Source organism: Caloenas nicobarica, chromosome 13, assembly GCF_036013445.1.
Source record: "Caloenas nicobarica isolate bCalNic1 chromosome 13, bCalNic1.hap1, whole genome shotgun sequence".
Taxonomy (NCBI): domain Eukaryota; kingdom Metazoa; phylum Chordata; class Aves; order Columbiformes; family Columbidae; genus Caloenas; species Caloenas nicobarica.
In genome coordinates, this window is record NC_088257.1 from 18,389,679 (window position 1) to 18,414,560 (window position 24,882).

At 53.0% G+C, this 24,882-nt stretch overlaps 3 protein-coding genes across 3 annotated transcripts; all 3 read left to right on the forward strand.

The window, feature by feature from the left end:
- The first annotated feature begins 828 nt into the window (after positions 1-828).
- Positions 829-3,701, forward strand: LOC135993773 (protocadherin gamma-A2-like). The gene is given in 2 exon segments (XM_065643828.1): positions 829-892; positions 895-3,701. Coding segments are annotated over 2 exon segments (2,871 nt in total).
- Positions 3,702-15,237: 11,536 nt separating this feature from the next.
- Positions 15,238-17,719, forward strand: LOC135993766 (protocadherin gamma-B5-like). The gene has a single exon (XM_065643821.1). It carries the CDS (start codon positions 15,260-15,262, stop codon positions 17,717-17,719), a length of 2,460 nt encoding a protein of 819 aa, XP_065499893.1. The 5' UTR covers positions 15,238-15,259.
- A 2,521-nt stretch (positions 17,720-20,240) lies between these two features.
- Positions 20,241-23,107, forward strand: LOC135993790 (protocadherin gamma-A3-like). The gene is given in 3 exon segments (XM_065643868.1): positions 20,241-20,296; positions 20,298-20,364; positions 20,366-23,107. Coding segments are annotated over 3 exon segments (2,865 nt in total).
- Positions 23,108-24,882: the final 1,775 nt, after the last annotated feature.

Below are 24,882 nucleotides of genomic sequence, written 5' to 3' on the forward strand. Positions count from 1 at the left end.
AGGTATCATGAGGAGCGGCTGATAGAAAGGTGGTTGTTTAGCCTGGAGAAAAAACAGCTGAGAGGAGATTTTATCACTCTCTACAACTACCTGAAAGTATGTTGTAGCGAGGTGGGTGCTGCTCTCTTCTCCCAAGTAACAAGCGATAGGAGGAGAGTAAATGTCCCCAAGTTTCGCCAGCGGAGGTTTACATTGGCTATTAGGAACATTTTTTTACTGAAAGGGTTATCAGGAACAGGCTGTCCAGGGAAACGGCTGAGCCACCATCTCTGGACATATTAACAGATTAATATATGTAGTGCTTAGGGAATCGGCACTGTTAGGTTAACAGGCTTGATGACCTTGAACGTCTTTTCTAACCTATATGATTATACGATTCTGTACGGTCACCGTTAAACAAGAGCACAGGCTAGAGAAAAGCCAATGTAGGAAATCACCGGTCTCCATTTGAGGGAGGATCGTCATTGCGGCTTTCCTCTATTGGTCGGGATGCGGGGAGTTAATGGGGCTGTATGACGTACTTTTGATCTGCAGAAAGCGTAAGAGAAAAGTCATTCAAAGACGACACCTATAACAAACTGCAATTCGTGGAGGAGATCATGCATTCAGACTACTGGGATAAACCTTGTAATATTGTACGCGTCATATTTTACTTTACATATACCGACAAATTCGGTGACTTTTCCTTTGCGGTCGACCGCTCCGTGCTGAATACGGCGACACGGGAGGACTCTGCCTTCTCCCTGGTTGTGATCACCGCGAGTGTAAGAGAAGAGCTCAGCTAGAGAAAAGGCGACGCAGGAGATCACTGACCGCTGGAGGGAAGCGATGTCTCCGTGGCCGCTGTCGCGTGACCGCGAGCTGTGGGGTGGGACAGGCCGGGCGGGCAGCGCTGGGCAGCGCTCGGTGCGTGCAGTGCCGGGAGGAGGCTGCGGGCGCCGCTGTTGACCGAGGAGGAGCGAGAGGAAGGCCGGAGCGCTGCAGACAGCCCCGCCCGCTGCGGCCCGGCTCGCTCGCTCGCTGGCTGGCTCGGCGGCCGGGCGGTCAGCGAGCATCCCCGCGGTGCGGAGCCGTGCTGCAGCGAGGCGGAGGCGCCGGCGGCAGCGGCCGGGAGCGGCGAGCAGGGGCCGAAGCAGGAGACGGCTGAGGGGAGCTGCCGTTGTTGGTGCGGTATCAGTGGGTCCGCGGCGGAGATGTGGGCGGCGGGGAGGCGCTGGGGCCGGCGGGAGCGAGCCCTGCTGTGGGGCGTGCTGGTGGCGGCGTGGGAGGCGGCGTGGGGGCAGCTGCACTACTCGATTCCCGAGGAGCTGCCGAAGGGCTCGTTCGTGGGCGACGTGGCCAAGGACCTGGGGCTGCAGCTGCCAGCGCTCAGCGACAGCGGCGTCCGCATCTTGGACAAAGGTAGGACACCGTATTTTGCTTTGCATGGGAAGACGGGACACCTAGTGATAGCGGAAAGGATAGACAGAGAGCAGCTCTGCGAGAATGTGCACCAATGCGTGCTACGATCTGGCGTGATAGTGGAAGGTGAAATGCAGGTTTACGGAATCGAAGTGGAGATCACGGACATTAACGACAATGCCCCCAGCTTCCGAGAGGCAGAAAAAGAACTGAGAATGAGCGAGACGACAACCCCGGGGTCACGATTTCCTCTGATTAAGGCTCACGACCCGGACTCGGGACCGAATTCTGTGCAGAGCTACGAGCTGAGCGGAGACGAGCACTTCTCGCTGGCCGTGCAGGCGGGCCCCGGCGGGGATCAGCGTCCCGAGCTGGTGCTGGCGAAGGCGCTGAACCGGGAGGAGGCAGCGTTTCACGAGCTGGTGCTGAGGGCGAGCGACGGCGGCGAGCCGGCGCGGACGGGCACGGCGCGGATCCGCGTGGCGGTGCTGGACGCCAACGACAACGCGCCCGTGTTCAGCCAGGCGGAGTACACGGTGCGTGTGCCGGAGGACGTGCCCGTGGGTTCCACCCTCGTCACCGTCACGGCCACGGACGCCGACGAGGGGCTCAATGGGCACGTGATATACAGTTTCCATACAATTTCAGTCCGGGAATCGCAGATTTTCAGTATGAACTCTGAAACAGGAGAAGTATCCCTCAAGGGCAATTTGGACTTCGAAGAATTATCTTCACATGTACTGGAGGTGCAGGCACGGGACGGAGGAGACCTTTCTGATACCGCCAAACTCGTAATCTCCGTGACAGACGTGAATGACAACGCGCCCCACATTTTGGTACAGTCGGCTCTGAATGAGATCTCTGAGGATGCCCGGTCGGGGACAGTAGTGGCCTTGCTGCAAGTGCAGGACAGGGACGCGGGGCCGAACGGCGAGGTGCGTTGCAGCATCGCTGAGAACCTCCCGTTCCGTCTGGAGAAGTCCTTCGAGGAGTACTACCGCGTGGTGACGGCTAGGAAGCTGGACAGGGAGCACGTGTCGGAGTACAACGTGACGGTGCGGGCGGCGGACGGCGGGTCGCCGGCGCTGTGGAGCAACGTGGTGCTGTGGCTGCGGGTGCTGGACGTGAACGACAACGCGCCGGTGTTCGCGGAGGCGCGCTACAGCGCCCGTCTGCCCGAGAACAACGCGGCGGGCGCGCTGGTGCTGAGGGTGCGGGCGTGGGACGCGGACTGGGGGCAGAACGCGCGCGTGCGGTACCGGCTGGGGGAGGGGCGGGTGCGGGGCGCGCCGCTGTCGTCGTACGTGTCGGTGGAGGCGGAGACGGGCGCGCTGTACGCGCTGCGGTCGTTCGACTACGAGGAGGTGCGCGAGGTGGGGCTGTGGGTGCGGGCGGAGGACGGCGGCGCGCCGGCGCTGAGCAGCAACGTGTCGGTGCGGCTGGTGATCGTGGACGAGAACGACAACGCGCCGCAGGTGCTGTACCCGCCGGCGGCGCCGCTTGCGCCAGGGGCGGGCTGGGCGGGCGTGGAGCTGGCGCCGCGCTCGGCAGAGCCCGGGGCGCTGGTGGCCAAGGTGGTGGCGGTGGACGCAGACGCGGGGCAGAACGCGTGGCTGTCGTACGAGCTGGCCAAGGCGACGGAGCCGGGGCTGTTCCGCGTGGGGCTGCACAGCGGCGAGGTGCGCACGGCGCGCTTCCCGCTGGCCCGCGACGCGGCGCGGCAGAGCCTGGTGGTGGTGGTGAAGGACCACGGGCGGCCGGCGCTGTCGGCCACGGCCACGCTGACGGTGGTGCTGGCCGAGAGCGTGGCCGAGCTGCTGTCGGAGCTGGGCAGCGCGGCATCGTCGGCGGCGCCGGGCGAGCCTGCCGGCAGCCTGACGCGCTGGTTGGTGCTGGCCGTGGCGGCCGTGTCCTGCCTCTTCCTCGCCTTCCTGCTGCTGCTGCTGGCGCTGTGCCTGCGGCGCTGGCGCCGCTCGCAGCTGCCGGCGGCGGGCAGCGGCGCCTTGCGCGGCGTGCCGGCGTCGCACTTCGTGGGCATCGACGGCGTCCGCGCCTTCCTGCAGTCCTACTCGCACGAGGTGTCGCTCACCGCCGACTCGCGCAAGAGCCAGCTCCGCTTCTCGGCCGCCAGCTGCTGCGACACCCTCCCGGCCCGCCCGCCACCCGACGAGCCCGCGCCGCTGCTCGGGGAGGACCTCGCCGCTCCCCCGGTGAGTTCCAATGACCGCCCTTTCTCTGTGACACTTCCCTCTGCTGCTTCTCTGTCCTTTCCCTGCCGCGTTCTGCTGCGTCCTGCGTAGCGTGGTTTGGTTACAGGGAAGGCAAAGCTTCGTTCGGCAGCTCGTTGTGAGCTGGTCGGTCTTGCCTAGGGGAGGTGAACGTGAGATCGTTGCTCAGAGTTATCTTAAGTGTCGGAGGCAGAAGTGGTGCTGTTGCTGGCTTGAGTTTCGTTTGAGCAGGAGGTTTTTTTGTGTGGGTTTTTTTCGGTTGTTGGTTGGTTGGTTTCGGGTTTTTCATTCTTTCCCCTGAGATGTGTAATACTGTTTTTCCAGACACTATAAGTTCTTCTGAACGGTTGTATTGCATTATTAACAAGTTGTAGTTTGCTTTATTAGCACCGTCAGATGTTTTCCCGACATAAAGAGATGTATCTTATCAGCAATTACTAACCTAAGAATATGCAAGCATTGGACCATCGGTTTGAACATCCTGGAACATGCATCATTATTTGAGTTTGTTTAACATGAAGATGAACTTTGTTCATCATAAGCTCATTCTTATACTGCAAATCATGCCCACAGGTGCGAAGACTCCGTGTTTATATTTGGCTGCTACACACCGGGTAAAGAACCCTGATTTGGGACAACAGCATGACAGTGATGCATGTTGAAGAGAAATGGTCTGGGCAACTGGCCTTTTGATGACATGTGCATGTAAATTAAGAGGGTCAAAGAACACCATGCAAGTTGTGAAGGGCTGGAGATGAGAGCTGTGTGAGCTGCGTGTGAGGGGCTATTGAAGGACACAAGAGATTTACTCCAACTGTATTGGGAGCCCTGCGGAGGTTCTTCCTGTGTGCTGGCATGTCGTCATCATTTCTGAACAGCTTAATTCTGGACTTATGACAAATGTCATAATGCGAGCTTTGGGAAGAGCAAACTGTGTATTCACTAGATACTAAATAACTGAACTATGTACCTACTCCAAGTGTCATAATATAGAGGAGTCTGTTGTGATCCCTTCCCTCTGGAGGTGTTATCTTCTTGCCTTGCTTGTTGTAATGATCTGAAGGTGGGCCTTTGTATCTGGTAACAGTGGAAGGCAGGTATTTTGTTGATTCCCTAGGTTTATCGCTGGTCTTTTGAATATGAGTCTGAAGGTGTCTTGGTTTTGGATATCACGCTCCTCACATTCCATCTGGCCAAGTTGTGGGTTCATCAGTTCGCTTTCTTATTGCACGATGTTTCCTGTGATTGACACTTATTGCACACACACTGTATGTTAAAATTTGAGCATTGTGAGCCTTCCAAGTTACTCATGTGCTGAACAGGGATGATGGTGTCTTTGAGCTGATATTTGGATGACTGCATCTCTATTGGACCTGCGTGTCACTTATGCATGTGAGAACATTTAACTTTTCTTTGAATCAGAGTTATGAGCAGAGAAATCTCTTTGCAGGTATCCATGTTGTTATCCTTGTTCTCAGATGAGTAGAAGTTGTGTGGGCAACATTTCTTTCAATGGTGTCTGTCTGCAAGGTAGCTTTTTTACTGCAAGATGTTTGGGCAGGAGACAGGGCAAGGGAAAATGTTGTTATGGTATAATTCAAAATGTCTGAAAGACAGGTATAAAGGTTCAGTTTCTCCTAGTTGTTGGATGAGCCCCACAATACTGGTTTCATGTATTTTTCCTCTTTTTTTTGTCCAGATAAATTACATTGAGGAACTGTGGCTACAGCCTGTGGTGTGAGATAGTGTGTGAGTCACCTTTGAATTTTTTTGAACGAGATGCCTTTCTTGTGTATCTACTATAGTTGACATAATCTGAAATGTTAAGCTATGATTCCTTCACTTGTGCAAGTTTCCCATTCTTGCCTTGTTTGTTGTCCAGGTCTAGAGCTGGGCCTCATTGTGGCTGGTAACCCAGAAAACATTAAAAGCTCTCTTTAGTTGTTGAGCTGGGGGAGCAGTTTCCATCAATACCTTGAAGATGGTCAGCTGCCAAGACAAAGACTCTGATATGTTTCCTTAGCATGTCCCTGAATGAAATGCTCTTTCGCTTTTGGCTGCCATACAGTCAAAACACTGGTTATTGTCTGTGGTTCAACTAAAGGTTGTGAATGCAGAGCAAGGAGGATGTGAGGATGGATTCCAACTGGGAAAATTGATGGGTCAGTGTAGTTTTGACTGAGTAATGGTTTGATATCATGCCTGGTGCTAAGGCCTGTGCCATTTTTGCTGTGATCCTGGATTCCCTGTCCTGAAAGGCAATGGTAGTTCTCTACTTTTCAGTGTTTGTGCAATAGCTGTGCATGTGGAATGATGCTTATAGAACGGCTTATACTTCCTGTGGGTATACGTCCTGTGTGAAATCTCCTTTATTCCATTCTGTCTCCATGGAACATTGTGATGTAGAGTTAGTTCATAGTTTTAATTAGGCTTTCTTTCAGGCCTTCTTCTCCTGGAAGGTCATGGTTATTTTTTTCCATTTCTGGGCAGCACTTTTGCATTTGAATGTGTGAGTGTTGTTTCGTAGCAAATATTTCCTTCAGCCAAGTGAAACGGAATTTTAGTTGTGAGAAAAATGAAGCAGTAGCTAAAAGAGAATCTGCTCTACTTTCTCTGAAGTTTGAGGTTGAGAACAATGTCCATGATAAGGTGTTCATACATATGCTGTCGTATCTGTGGGAGATGAGTAAGCCGCATATTAGAAGAATTGCTGAAAGCTGATGACTATCTCTTACAATGAAACCCCCCAAAATGTAGTCCAGAGTGAGACTTGAGGGCTAAACTTGCAGCTTGAGGCCTCAGTGACTGCCAGGTGTTCTCAGAGATGAATTTCAATGACTGTAGTGAAGTCTTAGATGTCCTCCCAGCGAGTTTCTCTGACAATGCTTTCTCTTCTAATGCTTCCTTGCCGTGGTTGTCTGATTTTGCTTTTCTTCCCCTAGTCTTCTGTGTATATATGTTTACTTGTAATGGTTACAGGGAAGGCAAAGCTTCATTCAGCAACGTGCTGTGTGCTGGTGGCTCTTGCTCTGGAGAGGTGAACGTGGGATCACTGCTCAGTGTCACAGTCAGTGTGGTAGGCAGGAAAGGTGGAACTACTGCTGGCTTGAGTTTCACTGGAGCAGGGCATGGTTTCTTTATCACACACCAGGTTGTTTCTCATTTTGTCCTCTGACATGTAATACTCTTTTTCCTCTCAGGATTAGCTCTTCTGAATGGATGTGTTGCATTATTAGCAAAAGGAAATCTGCGCTTTTAACAGGGTCACTTGTCTTCCCGACAGCCGGTATTCTTGTGTAGGATGAGAAAATGGAATGTTAATGGCCGCATGTATATACAGTGCTACTGTAGGAGGAAATTCATGCTACTAAAACTCTATTAGAATTGAAGCTGGCCAGTATTGCCAAGTACAATAAAAAAGGCTTTTAAAAATATGCTAATGGTGAAAGGCAAACTAGAAATTACATTGGTCCATTACTTGATGAGTATGGTCAGCTTATGAACAGGGACATAGACAAAGCCAAGATATTTAATGCTTTCTTCGCCTCCATCTTGAACACCAAAAGTGGACTTGGGGCCTCCATAACTCTGAGTCAGAAAACCATGACTGCAAGAACGATAATCTCCCAATCAGTTCAGAACTTGTACGTGATATGCTGTTCCACCTAGATCCCTACAAGTTGGTGGGGCCTGATGGGATTTATCTAAGGGTGCATAAAGAGCTGGCTGATTTTTCAACATTCCTGGGAACCTGGAAAGGTCCCAGATGACTGGAAGCTGGCAGACATTGTCCCCATCTACAAGAAGGGCAACAGAGATGACCCTGGCAACTACAGGCCTGTCAGCCTATAGTTCTGTTCTATTCAAAATCTTGGAGAAGATTGTTCTGGGAGTTATTGAAAAACATCTGAACAACAACGCAGTCGTTGGTGCCAGCCAGTATGGGTTCATGAGGGGAAAGTCCTGCTTGACAAACTTAATCTTGTTCTACAACAAGGTACCCACCTAGCTGACCAAGGGAAGCCTATTGATGTGATCTTGTTGGATTTCAGTAAAGCCTTCTGTACTGTCTCTCGCAGTATTCTCCTGGACAAGATGTCCAGCACACAGCTGGGTAAACACACAATGCAGTGGGTGAGCAATTGTCTGACGGGCCAAACTCAAAGGGTTCTAGTAAGTGGGGTTATGTTGGGCTGGCGACCAGTCACTAGCAGGTTCCACAGGGATCCATCTTAGGGCCAGCAGTCTTCAATGTCTTTTTAAATGACTTAGACTTAGGACTTGAGGGATTACTTGCTAAGTTTGCGGATGGCACAAAATGGGAGGAGCTGTTGACACTCTTCAGGGCAGAGAGGCCCTGCAGAGGAATCTGGACAAATTGGAGAACTGGTCAATCACCAACCGCATGAAGTTCAACAAGGGCAAGCCCCAGATTTTGCACCTGGGACACGGCAACCCTGACTGTACATACAGACTGGGGGACGAGATGCTGGAAAGCAGCTCAGTGGAGAGAGGTCGGGGGGTTCTCGTCAATGGCAAGTTGAACATGAGCCAAGAGTATGCCCTGGCAGCCAACTGTGTCCTGGGGTGCATCAACTTGCTTGCCACATACACATGCTGAGAAGTCAAATATCATCCACGGTAAGGAGATGTCTGCACAGCAGTTCATTAGGGGGAGTGTATGTGCAAATGATGATAAACACGTGATCTATGAAGTGCTGAGGAGAGTTTTGGGGGTGTTTTGTCGATTCCCAGGGGTTTTTTTTTGACAATCTGAACATGTGTCTGAAGGTGTGTTATTGTTACCTTGCTCGGACTGACCTCCTGTAGGTTCATCAGTGTTCTTTCTTATTGCATGATGTTCCCTGTGAATGGTATTTGAAGGCTGCCTTGCTTGTCAATGATGAGGAATGTGTCCGACCATGTGTCTGAAAAAAATCCCTGGAAGTAATGTCTTTGCTTGTCACATACGCATGGTAAGGAGTCAGTGCAGGGTCAGCAAGAGACTGGCCTGGACGCAAGAGAAGAGGGGATTGTGTGCTTCATCTGTCTGGGCAGTGCTTTAATGTCAGGCCTAGTGTCAAGGCCTCTGCCACTTACACTAGAGTCCTTTTCCCGTGTCCTGAAGGGGGATGACAATCTTGTGACAAGTTAGCCTGCAATTAATAGCCATGGAAGTGTAAACATGACTCTGGGGTACTATTTCTAGTATATGCTGTGTAAACTGTCCCTTTTCCAGATACATGTGCTTCTAAGATTGTGATGTACAATGTCATCCTGCTTGTATTCAGCTTTCCCCAGCCTTGACTATCCTTCAGATGCTATTAATGGCTCTTGCTCCTGTGAAGTAACTGGTGATGTTTCATCAGCATTAAAAGTGCTGTGAATGTAGAGGATGGGAGTGTATTACTGTCAGGAATTTCTGGGTTGGGTCTGATTATTTAAAGTTGGTGCAAGGAAGGTACTCATATTTTGCACTGTCATGTCCAGTACAACTTTTCCTGTGAATGGTAATCATTGAGTATAGAGGTAAACGTTGCAGTAATGGTTGCAGAGTCACATCTCTTCCAAGCTGCTTATGTGCATGATGGTGTTTTGAGCTGATACTAATGACTGAGCCTTTAACTGAGCTGCATGTTTCTTGTGCCCTTAGAACTTTTTCTATTTCTTGAAATGACTGTGGTGAGCAGGGAAGTCTCCATGCGTGCATCCATGTTGTGATCCTCATTCTGCATCAGGAGAACTTGTATGTGCAACATTTCTTTAATGGTGTCTGTCTGCAAAGTTACCTTCCTTATTGTGTGATGACGGCACACACTGAAGCATTCAGTTTGCAAAGACACGGGTCAGTTGGAAGAATTCACCGTACTATAGTATGAAATGTTTAAAAGGGACGTTTAAAGGATCTTTTTCTCCTACTTGTTAGATGGGTCCCATAGTTGTGATTCTCAGCATTTTCCTTTTATTGTTGTCTAAAGAAATTCCTTGGAGAACTGTGGCTATGGAGAACTGTGGCTATGGTCGTTGCTGTAAACTCCTATGTGGTGTGCCATGTACATTTTACCAACTAGATACCCTTGTTGTGCACCTACTACAGTTGACATACTCTGATATATTTACTTATGAGTCCATCACTTCTCTAGATGGCCCATTCCTTCTATGTTTCTTACGTTCTAAAAGTGGGCCTCATTTTGGCTGATAGCCAGTAGAAGTAGAGATCTGTTAAAATTGTCAGATTGGGAAGGCAGTTTCCACCAATACCTTGAAGGTGTTCAGCTGCTGAGATGAAGACTTGGATACACCTCTATTTCCCCCAAATGTTGCTGAATGAAACGCTCTTTTACCTGTGGCCAACAGAGAGAAAAAAGTTGGATATTGTCCATGGTGTAACCAAAGGCCGTGAATGCAGAGCAAGGAGGGTAAGAGGCTGGATTCCAACCAGGAAAACGTCTGGGAAATGGTTTGATTTCATGCCTGGTACCAAGCCAGTGCCATTCATCCTGTGATGCTGTTTTCCCTGTCCTGAAGGGCAGTGATAGTCCTCTGATAATAAAGTATTGGTACAATAACTCTGCATTTAGAAGAATGATGCATGGGTGGAATGGCTAGTCATTCATCTGGAAACCTCCATTTTCTAAATTATATCTCCCAATAACATTGTAACATAGAGTTTCTTCACAGTAGTAATCACACTTTCTTTCAGGCCTTCATTTCCTGGAAGGTCATGGTTCATTTTCCCCATTTCTGGCCAATGGTTTTGCACTTGAATCTGTGAGTGTTGTTTTGCAGCAAATACTGTCTTCAGCCAGGTAAACCAGAATTTTATTTGTGAGGAGAATGAAGCAGAAGCTAGAACAGTATCTGTTATGCTTTCTCAGAAGACTGAACTTGAGGAAGAGGCCCGTGACAAGACATTTAAACTTACAGCCTTGTATTTGTGGAAGATGACTAGTAGAAAAATTGATGAGTGCTGAAGAGTGTTTTGTTGGATGCTAGTGCCTCTTGCTTATGTTACCGCTGGTGTGGAAGGCAGGAGATGTGAGGGGGGAACATTTGTGTTCTATTTTTGTTATGGGTGAATAAATGTAAACTTGACCTGAGAAGAGTTGCACCTTTATGGAACAGTGTGTGTGATAGAAGAGGGGAAGAGATTCCCCCTAAATGAATAGGTCGACCACCCAGTTTCTGTTGGATGACCACTCGTCATTCTTCTGAGAATGGTGATGAACAAACAAAGGTATCTCCTTTCTTGGTATAATTGTAATGGCTTGTCTTCTCATGATATGTTTTTGCCAATTATGAGAATTGGAAGCAAACCTACAACTTCTGTAAGGTTGGAGAGGTATGAGAACAATTACATATGGGCAGAACAGCTTCTAGTTCCTGTGTGAAACCTCCTTTAGCCATGTATACCTCCCTATAGCAACTTGATGGAGAGCTTTATCCAAGTCATAAATCCATTTTCTCATCATTCATTTTCCTTCAGGCATTGTTTGCTGGAAGGTCTTGGTTCATGTTTTTCATTTGCAGATAGTTCTTTTGTATCTGAAACTGTGAGTGTTCTTTTGCAGCAAATACTCAACAAACTGATGAATTTCCAAAAGTGAACTCCTCGACTGTGTAGTCCCAATGAATATTTTAGGGCCTTGCTTGCAGGTTCAGACCTCAGGGACTTCCAGGCGCTCTGGGAGATGAATTTTCAAGGCAGAGATATGGCAAAGCACATGGACATTCCAGGAGTCGAGTATTTACCTCACAGGATCCAGCTGGAGGCTTTATTTTCATTCCATAATAACCAGAGATGACTGAGATGTTTCAGTTTCTGCTTTCAAGAAGGACTTCATGGAGAACACTTGCATATACCCCTACCTATTGCCCACACAAAGTAGCTAACAAGCATTAAACAAGATGAGCGAGCATTATTGCATTGCAGCAGCCACCCCTGAAAGCCCTCTGGCAAGCTCAAGAACACAGTGCAGACTGTAGAGTCCTGCTGGCCAGTCTCACCTACCTGTGGTTTCTTCTTACATCTTTGGGGGACTACAAGACTACGTGCCCTTCTCTGTGACTTCCTACACTGCACAGATCTGGAAGTGTCACAGCAGTGAATAAACAGCCCTGTGTGGGTCAGGGGGAGGTATTTGGTTTGGCTTCTTTGGTTGGATTTGGTGTCGGGGAGTTTTGTTGTTCTGATAAAGGGAAGATCTCAAGCTTAGCAAAGTCATTCAGTATGTGCAAAAGAGACCTAGCAGCCCCTCTCAATCACTGTGAATTGCCTACCTTACATCTTGAGGCCTCCATGACTTCCGAGGTGGTCAAGGGTTGAGTTTTGAAGGCAAAGTTGTGGCAAAGAAACTGAAAATCACAGCAAATCATGGAAGGAGGAGGGGCTGGCCACTTGGGAAGAATATAAGGCTGTTGTTAGAGGATGTAACAACATCCTCTAGGATGTTGGGGAGGATGAGGGGAGGCAACTAGGAAAGCTAAGGCCTCCTTAGAATTAAACCTGGCAAGAGGGGTCAAGGACAACAGAAAGAGCTTCTTCAAATACATGGCAGATAAAACTAACACCAGAGGCAATGTAGGCCCACTGATGAATGGGGTGGGTGCCCTGGTGACAGAAGATACAGAGAAGGCAGAGTTACTGAATGCCTTCTTTGTCTCTGTCTACTCTGCTGGAGCCTGTCCTGAGGAGCCCCATACCCCTGAGGCCCCAGAGGAAGGCAGGACAATGGAGGAGTTTGCCTTAGTTGATGAGGACTGGGTTAGGGAGCAATTAAGCAATCTGGACATCCATAAATCCATGGGTCCAGATGGGATGCACCCGCAGGTGCTGAGGGAGCTGGCTGAAGTCATTGCTGGACTACTCTCCATGATCTTTGCCAAGTCTTGGGAAACGGGAGAGGTGCCTGAGGACAGGAGGAAAGCAAATGTCACTCCGGTCTTCAAAAAGGGCCAGAAGGAGGACCCGGGTAACTATAGACCAGTCAGCCTCACCTCCATCCCTGGGAAAGTGATGGAACACCTTATCCTTGGTGCCATCTTAAGACATATCAAGGATAAGAGGGTCATTAGGGGTAGTCAACATGGCTTCACCAAGGGGAAGTTGTGCTTGACCGACCTCATAGCCTCTTATGAAGACATAACAAGGTGGATTGATGATGGCAGAGCAGTGAATGTGATCTACCTTGACTTCAGTAAAGCATTTGACACTGTCTCCCACAGCATCCTCACAGCTAAACTGAGGAAGTGTGGACTGGATGATCGGGTAGAGAGATGGACCGCAAACTGGCTGAAGGAAAAAAGCCAGAGAGTCGTGGTCAATGCGGGGGAGTCTGGTTGGAGGCCTGTATCTAGTGGAGTGCCTCAAGGGTCAGTTCTGGGGCCAGTATTATGCAATATATTCATCAACGACTTGGATGAGGGAGTTGAGTGTACTATCAGCAAGTTTGCTGATGACACCAAGCTGGGAGGAGTGGCTGACACGCCAGAAGGCTGTGCTGCCATCCAGGGAGATCTGGACAGGCTGGAGAGTTGGGCAGGGAAAAATTTAATGAGATATAACAAGGGAAAAAGTAGAGTCTTACATCTGGGCAGGAACAACCCCAGGTTCCAATATAGGTTGGGGAATGACCTATTAGAGAGCAGTGTAGGGGAAAGGGACCTGGGGGTCCTGGTGGACAGCAGGATGACCATGAGCCAGCACTGTGCCCTTGTGGCCAAGAAGGCCAATGGCATCCTGGGGTGTATTAGAAGGGGGGTGGTTAGCAGGTCGAGAGAGGTTCTCCTTCCCCTCTACTCTGCCCTGGTGAGACCTCATCTGGAATATTGTGTCCAGTTCTGGGCCCCTCAGTTCAAGAAGGACAGGGAACTGCTGGAGAGAGTCCAGCGCAGGGCAACGAAGATGATTAAGGGAGTGGAGCATCTCCCTTATGAGGAAAGGCTGAGGGAGCTGGGTCTCTTTAGTTTGGAGGAGACTGAGAGGTGACCTCATTAATGTTTATCAATATGGAAAGGTTGAGTGTCAGGAGGATGGAGCCAGGCTCTTCTCAGTGACAACCAACAGTAAGACAAGGGGTAATGGGTTCAAGCTGGAACACAAGAGGTTCCACTTAAATTTGAGAAGAAACTTCTTCTCAGCGAGGGTGATGGAACACTGGAACAGGCTGCCCAGGGAGGTTGTGGAGTCTCCTTCTCTGGAGACATTCAAAATCCACCTGGATGCCTTCCTGTGTAATCTCCTCTAGGTATTCCTGTTCTGGCAGGAGGATTGGACTAGATGATCTTTCGAGGTCCCTTCCAATCCCTAACATTCTGTGATTCTGTGATATACCTGCCCCAGTGAGGTCAGGTGGAGGTTTTGCTTGTGTATATTGATAATCAGAAATCATTGAAAAGCTTCCAGCTGATCAGGCTGTCCTTAGGTGGGCTGGCCGGGTGATGGGACAGAGAGCGAAATGGGAGATCAATTCTTATGATAGGCCTTGGACTTTGGAGTTTCCACCAAGTTGTCACACTAAAGGTTTTTCTAGATGGAAGAGGAGTCGGTGTTAGGATGTGCACAGGGCAAAGAGCCTGTGCTGGTTTCCACTTCCTTTTTCTCTGCCAGGTCTGTACATTTTGTCTGTGACATAAGCCTGAGTTCAAGCCCACTACCTTTAGGCTTCATGTTTTTCTGTCAACGTTTTTCTGTTAATTGTTCTTCTAAATCAGAATAAAACCTGGCCATTTGCAGGTTTCCCATGAAATGATAGAGTGGGTTTGGAAAATGAGGAAGAGCATCACCTGGATCTTACAGTGTTTCCCTCTGCCTCTTTCTTATCCTTGCAACTAGGCACATGACTTTACCCAAACCGGTCTGCTGACTCTTTCTGACTCTACGCAGTGTTTATCACCAAGATTCCCTTTTCTCATTGGTTCTGAACAAACCATATATCTGGTATGAGTGAAACGAATAAGCTGTAAAGTGTCTAATCAAACATCATTTCAGATCTGTACCTCAGCTCTCTGACTGTGCATGAGGAACAACTGTATTGCTGTGGCACACGTATTTCCTTCTTAGTTTTCATGCCTACCCAAGACACAGAAGATAGAAGTCCTTGACAAATGTAATACTTAAAACTGTATTGCAATTGCACATAACCTTTTCAGTATTAGACTGCTGGTAGTGTCAAAATGAGTAACGTTCATGCTAAGAATTGAGTGCTTCTGCATTCCTGATTCTAACGAGAGACCCTGCAGCTGGACGCAGACACCAAAACCCGGTGAGAAGCCGGGGTCCCCGGGAGCGCGGCCATCAGGCGGCTGCGGTGGCGTCACGGCACCTCCGGGTGCCGCTGTTGGCCGAGGCGGAGGGGCTCTGGAGTCAGAGCCGCAGCCGGAGTCAGAGCCGCAGCCGGAGCCGGCGCAGCATCCAGCCCCCGCAGGCTGATCGCTCGCCCGGCGCCGGCCAGAACGGCAGCGGCACAGGCAGCAGCGGCGAGAGGCGGCGCGGATTGGGGAGCAGCGGCGTCCGAGCCGGAGCCTACATCGCTCGCTGCCCTCCGGCGGCCCCTGCGCTGTTTGCGGAGAGGGGCTGGAAGGAGGGAGGACAGCGGCAGGAGGGAGGAGCGCGACGAGCGCTGCCGAGAATGGCGGGTGGGCAGAGGCGGCGGCGAGCAACCGAGCAAGCGCTGCTGCCCGCTTTGCTGCTGGGCTTGTGCTGGCGGGCGGCGGCGGAGCGGCTCCGCTACGCCATCCCCGAGGAGCTGGGCAGAGGCTCGCTGGTGGGGCCGCTGGCGCGGGACCTGGGGCTGAGCCCGGCCGACCTGCCGGCACGCAAGCTGCGGCTCAGCGCCGAGAAGCAATACTTCACGGTGAGCGGGGAGAACGGGAACTTGTACGTGAGCGAGAGGCTGGACCGGGAGGAGATGTGCGGCGAGGCGGCGTCCTGTTCCGTCAGCTTGGAGGCGCTAGTGCAGAACCCACTCAACGTTTTCCACGTCGAGGTGGCCATTCAGGACGTCAACGACAACGCGCCGCGCTTCCTTCAAGACAATTTCCAGCTGGAGATCAACGAGTTGACTTTGCCTGGCGCCCGCTTTTACTTGGCCGTAGCGGAAGACGCGGACGTGGGCAGCAACTCGCTGCACGGCTACGAGCTGGAGGCCAACGAGTACTTCGCGGTGGAGGTGAAGGAGAGCCCGGACGGCAGCAAGTTCGCGGAGCTGGTGCTGCGCCGCGCGCTAGACCGGGAGCGCGAGCCGAATCTGCGGCTGGTGCTGACGGCGCTGGACGGCGGCGACCCGCCGCGGAGCGGCACCGCCCAGCTCTGCATCAACGTCACCGACGCCAACGACAACGCGCCCGTTTTCGCGCAGGACCGGTACCGCTCGAGCCTGCGTGAGGACGCGCCGCCGGGGTCGACGGTGCAGAACGTCTCCGCCTCTGACGCGGATGCCGGTACCAACGCCCGCATCACGTACGGCTTCGGGAAAATGCCAGCCAAGGTGCTTCAGAAGTTCGTGGTCGACGCGGAGAGCGGGACGATCATGCTGCTGGATGCGCTGGACTTCGAAGACACACGGTCGTTCAGCCTGGCCGTAGAGGCGAAGGACGGGGGCGGTCTGGTGGCGCACTGCAAAGTGGAGGTGGAAGTGCTGGACGTGAACGACAACGTGCCCGAGGTGACATTGACGTCGGTGTCGAGCCCGGTGCCCGAGGACGCGCCGGCCGGCACGGTGGTGGCGCTGGTGAAAGTGCGGGACCGGGACTCCGGGGAGAACGGGGAAGTGTCGTGCGAGCTATCGGGGGAGTCGCCGCTGTCGCTCGTGGCGTCGTCGGGTGGCTCGTACAAGGTGGTGACGGCGAGCGCGCTGGACCGGGAGCAGGCGGCCGAGCACCGCGTGACGGTGGTGGCCAGGGACCGAGGCCGGCCGGCGCTGTCGAGCAGCACGGCGCTGGTGCTGGAGGTGTCGGACGTGAACGACAACGCGCCGGTGTTCGAGGAGGCCGCCTACAGCGCCTACGTGGCGGAGAACAACGCGGCGGGCGCGCCGGTGCTGCGCGTGCTCGCGCGGGACGCGGACGCGGGCGCCAACGGGCGCGTGAGCTACTGGCTGGCGGGCGGCAGCGGGGACGCGGCGGCGTACGTGTCGGTGGAGGCGCGGAGCGGCGCGCTGTACGCGCAGCGCTCCTTCGACTACGAGCAGTGCCGCGAGTTCGCCGTGGTCGTGCGGGCGCAGGACGGCGGGGAGCCGGCGCGGAGCTCGACGGCGACGGTGCGCGTCTTCGTGCTGGACCGCAACGACAACGCGCCGCGGGTGCTCTGGCCGGCGGCGGGACCGGGAAAGGCGGCGCCGGCGTTGGAGCCGTTCGAGATGGTTCCGCGTTCGGCCGAGGCCGGGTACCTGGTGGCCAAGGTGGTGGCGGTGGACGCGGACGCGGGGCGCAACGCGTGGCTGTCGTACGAGCTGGTGCAGGCGGCGGAGCCGGCGCTGTTCCGCGTGGGGCTGCACAGCGGCGAGGTGCGCACGGCGCGGGCCGTGTCGGAGAGGGACGCGGCGAAGCAGCGGCTGGTGGCCGTGGTGAAGGACCACGGGCAGCCGGCGCTGTCGGCCACGGCCACGCTGCACGTGGTGCTGGCCGAGAGCTTGCAGGAGGCGCTGCCGGAGCTGAGCGAGCGGGCGGCGGGCGCCGAGTCGCCGGCGGAGCTGCAGTTCTACCTGGTGCTGGCGCTGGCGCTCCTGTCCGCCCTGTTCCTGCTGAGCGTGGCGCTGGCCGTGCTGGCGCGGCTGCGCCGGGCCGGGCCGCCCGCCGTCCTGCGCTGCCTGGGTGCGCAGCGCTTCTCCGTGGCCGGCGCCGCCTTCCCGGCCGACTTCTGCGAGGGCACCTTGCCCTACTCCTACAACCTGTGCGTGGCGCCGGGCCGCGCCGTGGCCGAGGCTGCTTGGCTGCCGCCGCCTCTGCCCAGCCTGCCCGCGGAGGAGCTTCTGGGCGGGGAGCCCAGCGGGAAGCGGATCCCGAGCAGCAGCGCCGGCGCGGGAGAGCCGCCCGCCGACCCCGACGCCCCGCAGGTCTGTAATCCCGCGATCTATCGGTATTTTCGTTGAAGTATTCTGAACCTTCTTCCTTGTTCTCCTGGGTTTTCCCGAGTGGTGAGTGGTGGTACTTTTCCGCGTCTCCCTCAAAAAATGAATGATCGGTGTGTCCTCCTCCGACTCATAGTAGGCAGGTAATGGCGTCATTTCGTGTTTCTTCAGTGGTCACGGATACAGGTTCATCCGAGGGGTGTTGACTACAACTCTCATATGGGTTAGGAACGCAGTAATTGAATTATTTTTACACGGTGAGATATGTGATGGCCCCCCTGTGTTATAGAATTTTCCTTCCTTATCTCTGTTTTGCCAAACGGATGTACTTGGTTGATAACTGGATGTAAACCCGGTGCCTTCCTAAAGGAAAGGTGTACGTAGCTCCATGTATTGCGAAATTACAAGTAGTTCCTCTCCGTGCTTTCTCGTTTTTTGGATTATGGTTGCTGCAGAAATGACAGCATTAATGGGATGGATAAATATTGTACAGGCTTGATTTTTCCCGACTGTTTGTGTATAAACTCTCCAAACCCTAAATTTATGTATCATAATAAAAAGGGAAATCTGTCCATTATCTTTCTTCCCTCAGTATTAGCTGCATCTGTAGATGTTCCATCAGTTCAATGATGCTGTCTGAGATCTCTTTTTGTTTGGTTGGTTTTTTGTAATAATCTTCTCTATAGAGAGTGCATATGCACCTCTGTCTGCTGCTGACTTAGTCTAGGAGGGAGCACTAAGTCCTAAGTGTAAGCACAGCCTGTAGTGTAAGGTTATTATGAAAAAATCCAAAACGGTGTTTGGAGAAATGGAGTATGAATCACACCAGCCTCGATGTTGAGGTGAGAAGTAACAAAATGAAGAGAGAAGGGTAGTCGCTCTTTTTGAGGGGGGATCTTCATTGCTGCCTTGTGGTACTGGTAAGCGTTTGGGAATCCCTGTACTGCAGGATCCAGGGACTGACTGTTCTGATTTCATGAGTAGTTCCCTTACTCCATGGTGCTTTTTTGGTCTGCAGAAAGGCTGAAGATAAAGTCAACCAAGCACGACTGCTCTGCTCAGTTCTGAAATCACTTGCATGGGAATAGTGTTCATGAGCTATTGCCTTTTGGATCAGTCTTTGGAATTTATGTATTTATTGCTGTTTTTATTTGCTGAACAAAATTGTAGATTTGTGGTGAAACTCTTTAGTGTAATGAGCTCTACTGATGTTGGTCGTCCAAAAGGCAGTTATTGGTGGCACCTTTAGTTCATCATGTATTCAGATTCAGCTGAGAATTTTTGTCTCCACAAATGATGCTGTATAAAATACTATGCGTTAATATTGGTTGACCAAGATCCTTTCTGTGCCTACTTCCTGTTTCTTCTGGGTTTCCCTGCGTGGTGTCGATCAGAAGTGCTAATCCATGTGTCCATGAAAGAATGAAAGGAGGAACAATATTACCCCTTTCCATTCAGAGTACGAAGTGGGTGTTGGCACTTCTTGGTTCATAGGCCATCGCAGGTTCAGGTTCAGATGACAGTTTTTGATTGCGAAGCTTGTGTTGTCTGAAATGTCAGTAATGGTGAATGGTGGATCCTGACACTACAATGAGATCTGCTAATTCTACACAATGGGGTTGACACTTGATGTTGGAGATTTTTCCTTCCTGATCACTTTTTGCCGAAGTTATGTACTTGGACCTGGTTGTGAGCTGAACAAAACCCCTTTGTTTTAATGCTGTTTCGGTGTTGGACTCCCAAAGGAAATGCATGTGATGCCGGTGGTGGTGAAGGTACAGATTATTCATTTGCCTCAGCCGTGTACCCTCCAATCTTTTGAGGGAAGGCCATCAGAGCAATGGTAACAATAGATGATGCTGTCATCTTATTTTCTGTTCCCACTTTTGTTTTTTTCCCTGTTTCTGATTTGTATTTTCCAACAGAGGTTCTTGTATCCCCTTATTCTCAAACTGTTTTACCTTTGTATATGTATTGCTGCCTGCTGATTAATTACTCTAGAGTGGACCACAACTCCTTTTTGAAAGCACGGCCTGTAGTGTAAGATTATAACGAAACCTGTTGGAATAGGGGGAGCAACTGAGGCTGATTCAGAGCAACCTCCGATATGCAGCTGAAAAGTGACAAGAGCAAGAGTGAAGGGACTGCTTTTGAAAAAGGATAGTCATCACTGCCTTGTGCTGCCTTGTGTTGATAAGGATTTGAAAAATCTGGCTGGTGGCGTTCCAATATGACGCTGCATTAATCTGCGGAAAAAGTGAGAGAAAAATAGTTCAAAGACCACTGATACCAAAAGCCGTACAATCAGTGGAGGAGATTGTGCTTTCAGACTAATAGGTTAGGCCTCATAATATTCTACACGTCACACTGAGAAAGATTCTGTCTCTATATTATAAATCACTGCCATTTGAAAGAAATATCTTTCCCCGTACTAGAAATAACAAAACAACAGGAGGCCTCTGCCTTTCTTCTGCAAGGAGCAGAGATAAGTTCAGCTGAAGAAAAGCCGGCGCAGGAGATCACTGACCGCTGGAGGGAAGCGATGTCTCCGTGGCCACTGTCCCGTGGCCGCGAAATGTGGATGGAACAGGCCGGGCGGGCAGCGCTTGGTAGCGCTCGGTGCATGCAGTGCCGGGAGGAGGCTGCGGGCGCCGCTGTTGACCGAGGAGGAGCGAGAGGAAGGCCGGAGCGCTGCAGGCAGCCCCGCCCGCTGCGGCCCGGCTCGCTCTCTCGCTCGCTGGCTGTCTCGGCGGCCGGGCGGTCTGCGAGCGTCCCCACGGTGAGGAGCCGTGCTGCAGCGAGGCGGAGGGGTCGGCGGCAGCGGCCGGGGGGGGAGAGGAGGAGCCGGAGAGGGGAGCTGCCGTTGTTGGAGCGGTGAAGGTAGAGGCCGCGGCAGAGATGTGGCCGGTGGGGAGGCGCTGGGGCCGGCGGGAGCGAGCCCTGCTGTGGGGCGTGCTGGTGGCGATGTGGGAGGCGGCGTGGGGGCAGCTGCGCTACTCGGTTCCCGAGGAGCTGCCGAAGGGCTCGTTCGTGGGCGATGTGGCCAAGGACCTGGGGCTGCAGCTGCCGGCACTCCGAGACCGCGGCGTCCGCATCTTGGACAACGGTAGGACGCAGTATTTCTCCCTGCACGGGAAGACGGGATATTTGGTGACGGCGGAGAGGATAGACAGAGAGCAGCTTTGCGAGAGTGTGCAGCAATGCGTGCTGCAATGTGAGACGTTAGTAGAGGGAGAAATGCACATTTATGAAATTCAGGTGGAGATCACGGACATTAACGACAACGCCCCCAGCTTTCAAGAGACAGAAAGAGAACTGAGAATGAGCGAGACGACAGCCCCAGGGTCGCGGTTTCCCCTGGCCGAAGCTCACGACCCGGACGTGAGACCGAATTCTGTGCAGAGCTACGAGCTGAGCGGCGACGAGCACTTCTCGCTGGCCGTGCAGGCTGGCCCCGGCGGGGATCAGCGTCCCGAGCTGGTGCTGGCGAAGGCGCTGGACCGGGAGGAGGCGGCGTTTCACGAGCTGGTGCTGAGGGCGAGCGACGGCGGCGAGCCAGCGCGGACGGGCACGGCGCGGATCCGCGTGGCGGTGCTGGACGCCAACGACAACGCGCCCGTGTTCAGCCAGGCGGAGTACACGGTGCGTGTGCCGGAGGACGTGCCCGTGGGTTCCACCCTCGTCACCGTCATCGCCACGGACGCCGACGAGGGGCTCAATGGGCACGTGAAATACTCCTTGAACAAAATCACAGGGAAAGCCTCCCAGATTTTCCATCTGGACTCTGAGACGGGAGTGATCACCCTGGTGCGGAGCCTGGACTTCGAGGAAGGCGCCTCGTACGAAATGGAGGTGCAGGCACGGGACGGAGGAGAGCTTTTCGATACGGCAAATGTTGCGATCGTGGTGACAGACGTGAATGACAATGCGCCCGAACTGAAGGTCTCGTCAATGATGAGCGAGATCTCTGAGGACGCTCCGTCGGGGACCGTGGTGGCCCTGCTGTACGTGCACGACCGGGACTCGGGGGCGAACGGCGAGGTGCGCTGCTCCCTCGACGGCGACGTCCCGTTCCAGCTACGTAGCTCGCGCGGCAGCTACTACAGCGTGGTGACGTCGAGAGAGCTGGACCGGGAGCAGGTGTCGGAGTACAACGTGACGGTGCGGGCGGCGGACGGTGGGTCGCCGTCGCTGTGGAGCAGCGCGGTGCTGTGTCTGCGGGTGCTGGACGTGAACGACAACGCGCCGGTGTTCGCGGAGGCGCGCTACAGCGCCCGTCTGCCCGAGAACAACGCGGCGGGCGCGCTGGTGCTGAGGGTGCGGGCGTGGGACGCGGACTGGGGGCAGAACGCGCGCGTGCGGTACCGGCTGGGGGAGGGGCGGGTGCGGGGCGCGCCGCTGTCGTCGTACGTGTCGGTGGAGGCGGAGACGGGCGCACTGTACGCGCTGCGCTCGTTCGACTACGAGGAGGTGCGCGAGGTGGGGCTGTGGGTGCGGGCGGAGGACGGCGGCGCGCCGGCGCTGAGCAGCAACGTGTCGGTGCGGCTGGTGATCGTGGACGAGAACGACAACGCGCCGCAGGTGCTGTACCCGCCGGCGGCGCCGCTGCTTGCGCCGGGGCGGGGCTGGGCGGGCGTGGAGCTGGCGCCGCGCTCGGCGGAGCCCGGGGCGCTGGTGGCCAAGGTGGTGGCGGTGGACGCAGACGCGGGGCAGAACGCGTGGCTGTCGTACGAGCTGGCCAAGGCGACGGAGCCGGGGCTGTTCCGCGTGGGGCTGCACAGCGGCGAGGTGCGCACGGCGCGCTTCCCGCTGGCCCGCGACGCGGCGCGGCAGAGCCTGGTGGTGGTGGTGAAGGACCACGGGCGGCCGGCGCTGTCGGCCACGGCCACGCTGACGGTGGTGCTGGCCGAGAGCGTGGCCGAGCTGCTGTCGGAGCTGGGCAGCGCGGCATCGGCGGCGGCGCCGGGCGAGCCTGCCGGCAGCCTGACGCGCTGGTTGGAGCTGGCCGTGGCGGCCGTGTCCTGCCTCTTCCTCGCCTTCTTGCTGCTGCTGCTGGCGCTGCGCCTGCGGCGCTGGCGCCGCTCGCAGCTGCCGGCGGCGAGCAGCGGCGCCTTGCGCGGCGTGCCGGCGTCGCACTTCGTGGGCATCGACGGCGTCCGCGCCTTCCTGCAGTCCTACTCGCACGAGGTGTCGCTCACCGCCGACTCGCGCAAGAGCCAGCTCCGCTTCTCGGCCGCCAGCTGCTGCGACACCCTCCCGGCCCGCCCGCCGCCCGACGAGCCCGCGCCGCTGCTCGGGGAGGACCTCGCCGCTCCCCCGGTGAGTTCCAATGACCGTCCTTTTTCCGCGACGCTTCCCTCTGCTGCTTCTCTGTGGTTTCCCTGCCGCGTTCTGCTGCGTCCTGCGTAGCGTGGTTTGGTTACAGGGAAGGCAAAAGCTTCGTTGGGCAACGCGCTGTGAGCTGCTGGCTCTTGCTCCCTGGAGGTGAACGTGGGATCGTCGCTCAGAGTTATCGTTGGTGTCGAAGGCAGAAGTGGTGCTGTTGCTGGCTTGAGTTTCGTTTGAGCGGGAGGTTTTTTTGTGTGGGTTTTTTTCGGTTGTTGGTTGATTGGTTTCGGGTTTTTGTTTTTGATCACATGCCGGGTTGTTTCTCATTCTTTCCCCTGAGATCTGTAATAGTGTTTTTCCAGACATTATTAGTTTTTCTGAACGGTTGTATTGTGTTATTGACAAATTGAAGTTTGCTTTATTAGCACCGTCAGATGTCTTCCCGACATGAAGAGATGTATCCTATCAGCAATTACTAACCTAAGAATATGCAAGCATTGGACCAGTCCTGGCTCAGTGTTCTCCTTAGAGACAAGAGCGATATTCGGTTTGAACATCCTGGAGCATGTGTAATTATTTGAGTTTGTTTAACATAAAGATTAACTCTGTGTTTATATTCGGCTGCTACACACCGGGTAAAGAACCCTGATTTGGGACAACAGCATGATAGCGGTGTATATTGAAGAGAAATGGTCTGGGCAACTGGCCTTTTGATGACATGTGCTTGTAAATTAAGAGGGTCAAAGAACACCATGCAAGTTGTGAAGGGCTGGAGATGAGAGCTGTGTGAGCTGCGTGTGAGGGGCTATTGAAGGACACAAGAGATTTACTCCAACTGTATTGGGAGCCCTGCGGAGGTTCTTCCTGTGTGCTGGCATGTCGTCATCATTTCTGAACAGCTTAATTCTGGACTTATGACAAATGTCATAATGCGAGCTTTGGGAAGAGCAAACTGTGTATTCACTAGCTACTAAATAACTGAACTATATACCTACTCCAGGTGTCATAATATAGAGGAGTCTGTTGTGATCCCTTCCCTCTGGAGGTGTTATCTTCTTGCCTTGCTTGTTGTAATGATCTGAAGGTGGGCCTTTGTATCTGGTAACAGTGGAAGGCAGGTATTTTGTTGATTCCCTAGGTTTATCGCTGGTCTTTTGAATATGAGTCTGAAGGTGTCTTGGTTTTGGATATCACGCTCCTCACATTCCATCTGGCCAAGTTGTGGGTTCATCAGTTCGCTTTCTTATTGCACGATGTTTCCTGTGATTGACACTTATTGCACACACACTGTATGTTAAAATTTGAGCATTGTGAGCCTTCCAAGTTACTCATGTGCTGAACAGGGATGATGGTGTCTTTGAGCTGATATTTGGATGACTGCATCTCTATTGGACCTGCGTGTCACTTATGCATGTGAGAACATTTAACTTTTCTTTGAATCAGAGTTATGAGCAGAGAAATCTCTTTGCAGGTATCCATGTTGTTATCCTTGTTCTCAGATGAGTAGAAGTTGTGTGGGCAACATTTCTTTCAATGGTGTCTGTCTGCAAGGTAGCTTTTTTACTGCAAGATGTATGGGCAGGAGACAGGGCAAGGGAAAATGTTGTTGTGGTATAATTCAAAATGTCTGAAAGACAGGTATAAAGGTTCAGTTTCTCCTAGTTGTTAGATGAGCCCCACAATACTGGTTTCATGTATTTTTCCTTTATTTTTGTCCAAATAAGTTACATTAAGGAACTGTGGCTACAGCCTGTGGTGTGAGATAGAGTATTAGTTGCTTTTGAATTTTTTTGAACGAGATGCCTTTCTCGTGTATCTACTATAGTTGACATAATCTGAAATGTTAAGCTATGATT